Source organism: Eurytemora carolleeae, unplaced genomic scaffold (assembly GCF_000591075.1).
Source record: "Eurytemora carolleeae unplaced genomic scaffold, Eaff_2.0 scaffold171, whole genome shotgun sequence".
Classification (NCBI taxonomy): Eukaryota; Metazoa; Arthropoda; class Copepoda; order Calanoida; family Temoridae; genus Eurytemora; species Eurytemora carolleeae.
The window spans coordinates 179,856-191,314 of record NW_019396135.1 but is presented as its reverse complement, the minus strand read 5'-3'; the positions used below and the strand labels follow the sequence as shown (position 1 = coordinate 191,314).

Here is an 11,459-nt window from a genome sequence, read left to right as displayed (position 1 = left end):
TGTACAGTGTACAAACATACTTTGGCATTAATTACTCTTAAAATCGAAAACGATTCCAAATCCTAATAAAATGTCTCTTTTTTGAATTCGTTTACTCGTTTCTTGACTCTTTCCTGAAATCCTTTACTCTTTTCTGAACTATTTCCTGAAATCATTTTTTAGACAATTTTCTAATCTTTTTTCTTAACTCTTTCCTGAACACTTTTTAAACTATTTTTTGAACACTTTTCTAAACTCTTTTGTGTAACTCTTTAATGAACTTTTTTCGAGACAGTTTCCTAAACATTTTTCTAACTAATTTTTTTAACTCTTTTCTAAATTGTCCCCTAAACTTTTTAAAAAAATAATCTCTGGACTCTTTAAAACTATTTTCTAAACTCTTCTATAAACTAGGTTTTGAACACTTTTCTTATCTACTTTCTGAACAATTTTCTAAACTATTTTCTAAACACTTTTCTGAACACTTTTCTAAATTGTCCCCTAAACTTTTAAAAAAATAATCTCTGGACTCTTTAAAACTATTTTCTAAACTCTTCTATAAACTAGGTTTTGAACACTTTTCTTAACTACTCTCTGAATAATTTTTTATACTATTTTTGAACACTTTTTTGAACACTTTTCTAAGCTCTTTTTTACTTTTTCTGAAACTATTTTCTAAACACTTTTCTAGACGGTTGCCTATACTATTTTCTTAACTCCTCTTTAGAGTCTTTCTGAAACTATATATTTTCTGAACCCTTCTCTAAACTATTTTCTAGACTCTGGACTCTTTCTAAAACTATTTTCTTAACACTTTTTCAAACTATTTTCTGGGCTCTTTCAGAAACTATTTTTTGGCAGAAATACAGTGCGAGCAAAGTGAGGTTTGAAGATATTAAGATATTAAGAAGTAGTTGAACTAGTTCACCTATCTTTACCTAGTTCAACTACTTCCTGCTTTTCATGAATTCTGAGTTAAGTTTGACATCTCCTGCCTCCATGTGTTGATGATCTCGAGATTAATAATATTTCCCCCGCATACAACTACAACTATATCCCCCTGGGGTATATCAAGATGGTTGATTACTCCGCTATAAACTCCAGATAGAGCTGCTCCACAGGATGCTTCAACCAACACCCTAGACACAAACATAGGAATTCAGTCTTTGACAAGAATTATGATTTTATAATCCATGTATTTCTCAAATTGTAGACATTAGATATTTCAAACTAAGAATTTTGGTAATAAAAACTTTAAGATTAAAATAAAAGGTGTTCACCATCAAGTTGCAAAACATATAGGAATTGGAAGATTTGAATTTGTGGCGACTCATTTTCTTCACAAATTCACAAAAAATGAGACAGTCTTTGCTGAAAATTGGAAGGAACATTCAGTTGACGGGGTTTTCCGTTCTTTATTTAAATTAAACATTCCTAAGTTACTGTTCAGTAATGATCTTTAAACTAATAGCTTTCGCCGTCCGTTAGCGAAGATCTAAAATAATTCGAAGGACTTGTTAAATCCATAGATTTATAAAAAAAAACAGATAGAACACTAGATGTTGTCTTTTCAAGATTTAGGGGTTTTTCGTTCACAATAACCCTGAGGCAGAAGCCCAAAGGAGTTATGCGCATGCCGCCTTGGATTACAAGACAAAGAGAGAGCATGCGCGTATCTCCTTTGGGCTTTTTTTATTGTGAACAAAAAACCCTTTGAGCTTAAAAAGACAAAATCTAGTGTACTATCTGTTTTATCATTAGTCTATGGTTAAATCATTAAAAAGCATAAAAAATGCTTCTACTTTTGGACTGAGAAAGAAAACTAGAGCTAGTGACCTCGTAGTTCCTCTGATTTTGATTTCAAGCACAAGTGTGAGAAGAGATAATTTATTTTGTTAAATATTGAGATGAACTAAAAACATTTTTGTTCTTGCTATTATCTTGGTAAGGCTCAGTAACATTTTGCCGAGTACAAGTTCACCTAGTACACTTTCTCCTAGTACACTTTTACCTAGATAACATTTTGCCTAGACACAGTTTGCCTAGACACAGTTTGCCTAGACACAGTTTGCCTAGACACATTTCGCCTAGATAACATTTTACCTCATATTATCTGCAAACTTGACACTCGCTGCTTTAGCTTTTGTATCCGATACAACATGGTTCAATATTCGTTCAGGCTGAAATATAAATATTTTCTGATTCAACTTCATTCAAAACCAGCAATCTGCTTAGAAATAAGATTTTTTCCGAGCTTTTAAAAAATACCATAAATTGGTTTTATTACTCAAATTAATCAACCTTTTAGTTTTATTCTCTTTTTTTTTGGTTTATTCTATAGCAGAATCATTGCATCCTATCGCAATTGTTATTAATTGTTATTCATCTAATATTTTCTTTCCTCAGTGCATTAAATATACTGAAGTATTTTAACTTACAGCAATAAAGGGACCGTTCCCTCTTTTTATTTAAAGGGACCAGTCAAAGAGTCAAAATTCATTAACTTCTTAAATGGAGTTATTTGTATTGTTTGGCTAAATGTGCAGTGTGCATCCCCTTAATTGGAGCATGTTACATTGTTACATTTTGAGCAATTGTTGAAAGAACCTTCATGTTATAACTTCTTCATTGGAGTTATTAGCTTGTAAGGTTAAAGTACAGTGCTTATCCTCTTCATTGAGGCATAAGTCACTGCTACAGTTTTAGCTATTGTCATAAATCTTTATATTTTATTAAATTATTCTTGTATTTAGAATCTGTTTTCTGTTTGTTTACTGTATGTCTACTGGATGACATAAATAAATCTAAGGCACATACAATGGTGTTTTATTTTTATAGCAGCATTAATAATTGAAAGCTTAATATTAAACTCAAACCACCTGGGAGGGTTTATGTCCCAGAACAGTTGCCCCTTTTTAAATAAAAGGTCAGATGAAATTAAAACCATCCAGTTCATCTCAGTTTTTCATGAATATAGAACATTTTAAAAATCCTCAGTGATGTTAAACTAAACAAAAACTTTTCTTTCTTGGGAAACTAACTCAACCAAATCTGAAATCGGGAATTAGCACGGATTGTTTTTATTGAGAAATATATATATTTTTTTTTATTATGAAAAATCAATGTTTTTTTGAAAAATGTAAGAGTGGCAATAGAAATATTTATTAACACCAACCATAAAAACTTTATTTGAAAACAAAATTGTTTTGATTGTAAATAAATATTTTATTAACTAGATAAAAGTACTAGAGTTAAAATTTTTATTTATTTATACCCAGAAGCAGAAATATCTGTCAAATGCATATTTCCTTTGTCTACAAGGGATTAGAATGCGTGGATCTATAAAAGAGAAGAACAGAAATCAGATGTATGATCAGATAAAAAGAACAGTCGGAGAAAATAAATTCACTGCTCTTTTTTAAATTTTGTTAATTTAAAAATAAATTGTTGAAAAATTTATCTATACCCTATACAATGCAGGGTTAAGGATAAGACTTGAAACTAATTAATTCCTATCGTTTTGGATTTTTTTATATAGTTTTTAATCATATTAATATTTCAAACTATTTGATCTAATATAATTTATAATTTGAAGTATCTAAGGTCTACGACATAAGTGCTGAAAACTTTAGAATGTTGGATATCAAGATCAATGCTTGATCTCCTCTTTTCCTTAATCTCTAGATCAAATAGTGCTTGTTCTCCCTTTGTTATTAATCTCCAGATTAATTAACAGGTCGGGATTAAGGATATCTCATTCTAAAGTTTTTTTCTGTGGTTGCAAAGATATGGGGATTAAAAAATCAATGTTTGTGACAAAACTTATTTCCTTCACCGGAACCAAAAATTTTAGAAAAACTGGAAAAATCTGATTTAGTTTTCTTTCAAGGGTCATAGTTTATTGACAACCATGTATATTATTTTTGAAATAAAAGTAGCCAACCTTCTCTACAGACAAGTTGAACAGTGTTTCTGAGACACTAAGTGCTCCAAGACTTGTCGCAACACTTGTAATCCCTGCTAGTTGGACCACCTGACCAGCCTGTCTAGCCGCAGCAAAACAGTGTGCTCCTTCTGTTTCCATCGCTAGGACCGGAGTAGAACTCCATCCTGCTTTTTCCAGTCCCTGGAGTAAACCTAGAACCAGTCCTCCTCCTCCTACACAGCTCACTATACATCCTGGAGCCTGGAAATATAAACCTGGCCTATACTCTATACTCTCTGGAGCTTTAAAAAATTCTTTAGGGGGAATTATAAATGAGATATCTGTTAATGCCTTTGATCATAATGTTTTAAACACATTTTGTTGACCTGAGGTAGTTGGTTCTGTAGTTCTTGTACAAGAGTACTGTGTCCCTCCCAGGTATCAGGCTGATCATAAGGATGTACAAGAAATGTCCCTTCCTAAAAATAGACAGCTAAGGTATATTTCATCAGACGTTGCAGTGTCCCCGGCTATCTTTGAAAGTTTAGGAACAAATCTGATTGTACTAGTATACACATGGGTGTCTAAGTGTTTGTTTGTTTGTATCCCATAAACTTTAAAACGACTGAACTGATCGGGCCAAATTTTTCATAGCAACTCACATTACCACAGGGAAGGTTTCTAAAACGTAAAAAAGGAAAGTTTGGATCAGAAAGTTTATTATTATTAAAAATGCGACAATTTAAACAGAAACAATCCCCGAAAATTTGAAAATGATTGAAAGTTAAAACTGTTAATAGAAAATGGGGCACAAAGGACCCTATAATAGCATCAAATTTAAAACTAAAATCTAAAACCTGTTTAAGAGCTTTTTTGGAGAACACAAACAATTTTTGTTCCTCCATAAAATCTATAAAACCTGTTTAAGAGCTTCTTTGGCTGCTTCATTTGCTTGATTCCAGTTCTCTCCAGTCACAACAACATCAGCACAATAATTCTACATTAGATACTATATACAAGATGATGCTGTAGAGACGACTTAAAATTATGACGATCTCATTATTGAAAAAAAAATCTTTTTTCTTTTTAATGGATTATTTAATGAAACAGATGCAGAAAGTTTACAGATGCATGGAATCCTAAATAAAGGGAACAGACAGTAAAAATTCTTTACAGTCTTCTTTAAAGATTCATTCTTTGTGTATAACCCAGAGGACATTATGCTATACTGCAGCCTTCATTAGCAAGCAGTATAATCCTTGAAACAATAATCATAAAATTCTAATAGCCATGACAGTACCAAAATTTCGTCCTACTTGTTTTGTATTATAATTTAGCTGGAGCAATAAAAATAAAAAAAAATCGTTAAGTTTTAAACTTAATAAAAACCCAAAATTTACTAAAAATCAAAATAATCTTAAAAGAAAATGTTAAAACTAATTTTCTATTTCTTATATTTTTCATGAAGAGGTGAATTGTGCATTACATTATTTTTTTACTTGAAATTAACTAACCTTAAGATTATCGATCATGAATGGTTTAGTACTGGTTGGAATATATATTGTCAGAGGAACATTCATTTTCTAAACTTTCACATTCTAGATCTTCAACCTTTAGATGTTCATCAACACTTAGAATAAAAAATCTCTCCTAAGAAAACTTTAGTTTTTGTAATAGAACTGATTTTATGCAACAAATTCTAATTTTTTAATCCCTATATATTTTTATTTAGTTTTTTAAACTATGAATTATATCAGTTAAAATATTCTAAGTTTGAAATATCATAGGATCACACCATCAAGTTGCAAAGATATAGGGATTATAAAATTTGAGTTTGTGTCAAAAACTCAATTTCTTAGAAACATCCGTAAATCAAAACAGAAAGAATCATTATTTTGATAATGTACGAAAGTTAAAATTTTTTTTTTTAAACAGAAAAAACCTGGTGCAGTGTAGTGTGAACAGATTGAATAATGAGAAACTATTTTCATTATTTGGTTAAAATTATCTATAATATTCCTGAGCAGCAACTGCCATAGCCATTCCAGCATTTCCTCCACTACTGCCAATAAACCGTGTCACTCCTAGCTTAGAAACTGCTTCCTAAACAAAATTAAAAGATACTTTCAAATTTTAATATAAATACAATTATGCATTTTATATGTTATAAAACAATTATAAACAAGAGAATGCGGGAAAATCTCTAAACTAGGAAGCCCTTTTGATTGAGTAAATCAGAAATGTTCTAAGCTTGGTTTGAAAGTCTACATAGAGAAGAAATTTGCTTCCAGACAAAGCTGAGTTCCCACGCTAAAAATACTGTACAATTATTATGGTAAAGCTTCAACTTTTAACAATTTAATAATTGAAAAAACTGTATACGCGTAAATTCAAAGACCCTCCATGCAAAGATGGCAAGGCCCGATTCACGACGATACCCTTAAAAATTATGAATAAAATGTTAATGTTTTTAGTTTTTAAAACTGATCATTTTATTGTGGTTTCTCTACAAAAGTGACGTGCGCATTTCTACTGCAGGAAAAATTACAGTAATTATCAGATTTGAACCTAGGAAAACGACATTATCTTCAACATTGTTGATCAGATAAGGGTTTCAAAGATACCATTAAGGATCGTGCATTTCCATCTTTGTATGGAGGATCACTTGAAACCAGGTTTACATTGCCTGTATTGATATAAAAAAAATACAAGAAGGGATAAATGATATAAAATAAATACAAGAAAAGATAAATGATATAAAATAAATACAAGAAAGAATAAATGATATAAAATAAATACAAGAAAAGATAAATGGTATAAAATAAATACAAGAAAGGATAAATAATATAAAATAAATACAAGAAGGGATACATGATATAAAATGAATACAAGAAAAGATAAATGATATAAAATAAATACAAGAAAGTATAAATGATATAAAATAAATACAAGAAAGGATAAATTATATAAAATAAATACAAGAAAGTATAAATGATATAAAATAAATACAAGAAAGTATAAATGATATAAAATAAATACAAGAAAGGATAAATGATATAAAATAAATACAAGAAAGTATAAATGATATAAAATAAATACAAGAAAGGATAAATGATATAAAATAAATACAAGAAAGAATAAATGATATAAAATAAATACAAGAAAAGATAAATGGTATAAAATAAATACAAGAAAGGATAAATAATATAAAATAAATACAAGAAGGGATACATGATATAAAATGAATACAAGAAAGTATAAATGATATAAAATAAATACAAGAAAAAATAAATTATATAAAATAAATACAAGAAAGTATAAATGATATAAAATAAATACAAGAAAGTATAAATGATATAAAATAAATACAAGAAGGGATAAATTATATAAAATAAATACAAGAAGGGATAAATGATATAAAATAAATACAAGCAAGTATAAATGATATAAAATAAATACAAGAAAGAATAAATTGTATAAAATAAATACAAGAAAGGATAAATATATAAAATAAATACAAGAAAGGATAAATGATATAAAATAAATACAAGAAGGGATAAATTATATAAAATAAATACAAGAAAGTATAAATGATATAAAATAAATACAAGAAAAGGATAAAAGATATAAAATAAATACAAGAAAGGATAAAAGACACGAACAGAGCCAAAGTAAATAAAAATGTTGATTGGACATTAATTCAAATTTTGGATTTGTTTCTTTATATTTATTATGTATATTTTCGGACACATCAAACAGACAGGAATATTCTTCAAAATAAAAGAAAAAGGTGTTTTTAAAGAAGTTTATAAAATTTATTAGAAAACCCGTAAACATTTTGACCGTTTTTACTGAAATGTATATTGTAAACAATAAATTGTATATTTGTAATTTCAAACCTGCATAGTGTGGCCAATTCCTCTGCCGATTTTTCAGATTAAACACAAATATAAATAAAGATTAAAAAGCTGATGTTTACTATGAAATAGTTTGACAAAAAAAAAATCTTTAAAAGTGTACTGCAGAGTATGTTTGCCAAGAATTGTATAGCAGCATGCAGTTCATCTCCCATGCGACAGTGCCACCTAAAGTTTTCACCTTTTAACACAAAAAAAAAACAATATATAACCATGAAAAACTATAATATTACACAATTAAATGCATATTTAAATCTAATACGCTTAAAAAGCCTTTCCTCTCAAACTATTAAAAAATAGTATTTATTCGAGACAGACATATAATTATAAATGTGTTTTTCCAAACAAAAAATAAATAAACATTGGCAAGTGTCATCAGATTGTTTTTATGTCTGACATTGTGCTGCAATCGTTAAAACATTATGGGTAGTTAACTGTCGCAGGGGGGATAAACTGATGCACTGTAATAAATACCAGAGCAGATCCCATTTACCTAAAGATAAATTACGTTGTACATTGTCTGTAAATCTAAATGCGCTTATCAATAACTACCCAAATCTTGTATTGCGCTTAACCTACCTAGATACGTCTGTACGTGCCCGGATTGACATTGATAGTAAAGCATTGGTTCAGATAGATCATGTCCGGATTGAAATTGATATGTAAAGCATTGGTTCAGATAAATCGTGTCCGGATTGGCATTGATAGTAAAGCATTGGTTCAGATAGATCATGTCCGGATTGACATTGATAGTAAAGCATTGGTACAGATAGATCATGTCCGGTTGACATTGATAGTGAAGCATTGATTCAGATAAATTGTGTCCGGATTGACATTAATAGTGAGCATTGGTTCAAATAAATTGTGTCTGAATTGACATTGATAGTAAAGCATTGGTACAGATAAATCATGTCCGGATTGACATTGATAGTAAAGCATTGGTTCAGATAAATCGTGTCCGGATTGACATTGATAGTAAAGCATTGGTTCAGATAACTGATTGGCATTGATAGTAAAGCATTGGTTAAGATAACTCATGTCTAGATTGACATTGACAGTGAAGCATTGGTTCAGATAACTCGTGTCCGGATTGACATTGAAAGTAAAGCATTGGTTCAGATAAATTGTGTCCAGATTGACATTAATAGTAAAGCATTGGTTCAGATAAATCATGTCCGGATTGACATTGATAGTAAAGCATTGGTTCAGATAACTCGTGTCCAGATTGACATTGATAGTGAAGCATTGGTTCAGATAAACGGTGTCCGGATTGACATTGACAGTGAAGCATTGGTTCAGATAAATCGTGTCCAGATTGACATTGATAGTAAAGTGTTATTGAACTGATTAGTTCTTATGCCTCGTAGACCAACAAGAGGGATTGAGTTGTACCTGGATTGATACGGGTCTGAAATACCTTTATGGAGTAAGGCATTTACTGCAGCACGACACTGGAGCTGAGCAAGTAGTAGAAACAAACTTTATTTACATTTTACCCAGAAACTGCAGTACATGTTTTGCAAGAGAGAAGTTCCTTGTACATCTATCAGTGAAAAAATCAAAATTTCTGATTGAAACTAAATTTGAAAAATTTCCTGATTTTAAAGCTTCCTCCCGGCTGCATATTCTCCATTTTTAACCAAACTCGTCGCCCAGCCAACCTAAAGAATTTAGAAGCGCATAATTTGAGAAGAAAAAAGACGGTTTTAGGAAGAAAAAAAAACATAATTTAAGCTAAGAAGAAAAAATCATTTTTGAAAAAGAAAATGCATGATTTAAGGTCGAAGAAATCACATGATTCATAAAGAAAATAGTTGATAGTGGATACAAGCATGATTTAAAAACACTGAACTATGTTATCAGAAAAAAAGATTTAAATTAGAAACGATGAATTTGAAGAAGAAAAAAATGACTTTAAATTAAATCGAATTAAAGGTCCGTCCTAATACACGATTTTTGGACCCCCCCCCCCCCCCGCTCTTATAAATTTTGTACATGACAATTAATTTATTAATTTTAAGTTATTTTGTATTATTTCAGGATTAGGTTTGGTTAAGAAAATTTCTGGACCGAGCGCTGTGGCTAGGACAGGATAGAGGGCTCAGCGCTGCGGCTAGGACAGGCTAGGGGGCTGGGCGCTGCGGTCACATGACCAATAATATCCATGTGATGCATATGAGATCCATGTGAAAAATTAATAGGAGGGAGAGGGGCAACATGATTAAATACAGGGTGTCCCAATAACATGGGAATTCAGACACGAATTCGATATCGTCTTTTCAAATAATTCTTTGATTTAGTATAGTGATACCTACTGTGAAAGCTGAAATCTGTAAGAGTTTCGTCTGCTATGTTCACATTTTGTTTGTTTATGTCTTGACTCCATACAGTTGTACTTAGTAAAACAAGAAAATTGCAGTATACAAACAGAGTAAACTTGTCCATCTTCATTGTTCATCTTGCGGAGACATTATAGACACATCTTTACAGCCTTTTGCCGTTTTCATAAAATAAACTCTAGCAGACATAATAATATTATGGCTTTTGAAATTAGGTATTACAATGCTTATTCATGGCAAAGACGATATACGATTCGTCACTGAATTCCCATGTTTTTTGGGACACCTTGTACTAAAGTTGGCCAAACTCATAGTTGGATGACGACATTTTATGTCCCAAGTATTTAAAAATTATATATTTATATATACAGATATATAAATTGGTCTGTACAACAGAAACTGGAATCCCTTTTTTTACAAACACAGACTTAGAATTTGTATTTGTATTGTAACTTACATATAGATTAACGTAAATTAAGATTTCAGAAGTGAATTTTTGGCCATTTTACTTCTTTTACTGCACAATAAATAATTTCAGACAATTGACAATAATGCCTGCATGCAAAAATCGTATACAAAGAAATTAACCAAATGTTTTGTCTGTAATTACACGACGAAGATCAAATATATTTTGACAAAATTTAGAATTTACAAGAAAACAAAATAATTATAAACAAAGTAATGTATACTTATACTCTCTTCGATACCTGCTTAGTTCTTTACTTTCTAGTAGAGGTGTTACAATATGAAGACTTTCAGACTTTTTAGGTGACATTCTTTTTAAATTTATTCTCTTCTGTTTCTGATTGTTTCACTTTAAGAGCTGTAGAGTGTACTCTGTTCGAGTTTATTGGGGGAATTTGAAGCTTGTGTATTTCAGGTTACGAGTATACGTTGACCCCTATAATTGTACTCTATAACCTTTCAAAATGTATTCTAAATTCTTTATCTATTAATTATTAGGGTTTTAAATTTTTAAGCATCTAGCGATCTATCATCAATAATTTTGATCAGGGGGTGGATTCGGTGGATACAGGGGGGGGGGCGACAGGACCTTCGCACCCCCCTGAGATTTCAGGGGGGTGCGAAGGTTCAATAGCACTTAAGGGAAAGAAAACTTAGTGCAAAACAGGAAAAATATATAACTTTAAAAAAATTGTGTTCCTAAATCTGGATGTTTTTGATCCAAATAAATCTAGCACCCCCCTCACTTAAATCCTGTATCCGCTCCTGATTTTGATTTTACAAATATAATCTTTAGATACATCAATCAATCAATCAATCAAACTATTGTTCCTT

At 30.4% G+C, this 11,459-nt stretch overlaps 1 protein-coding gene across 2 annotated transcripts; it reads right to left on the bottom strand.

Annotated features, from left to right (window-relative positions):
• Positions 1–492: 492 nt before the first annotated feature.
• On the bottom strand, positions 493–11,034 carry LOC111695987 (serine dehydratase-like). 2 transcript variants are annotated; one of them, XM_023465488.1, is made up of 10 exons: positions 10,868–11,030; positions 9,417–9,482; positions 7,804–7,825; positions 5,924–6,007; positions 5,419–5,487; positions 4,824–4,901; positions 4,291–4,383; positions 3,923–4,165; positions 2,083–2,159; positions 493–1,118 (listed from the first exon to the last, which is right to left on the bottom strand). In XM_023465488.1, the coding sequence occupies exons 1-10, from the start codon at positions 10,933–10,935 to the stop codon at positions 941–943; spliced, it is 978 nt and encodes a 325-aa protein (XP_023321256.1). In that variant the 5' UTR covers positions 10,936–11,030; the 3' UTR covers positions 493–940. The 2 variants fall into 2 exon arrangements, with proteins under 2 accessions (XP_023321256.1, XP_023321257.1); XM_023465489.1 differs by lacking the exon at positions 2,083–2,159 and having other exon boundaries at positions 1,023–1,118; positions 10,868–11,034.
• Positions 11,035–11,459: the final 425 nt, after the last annotated feature.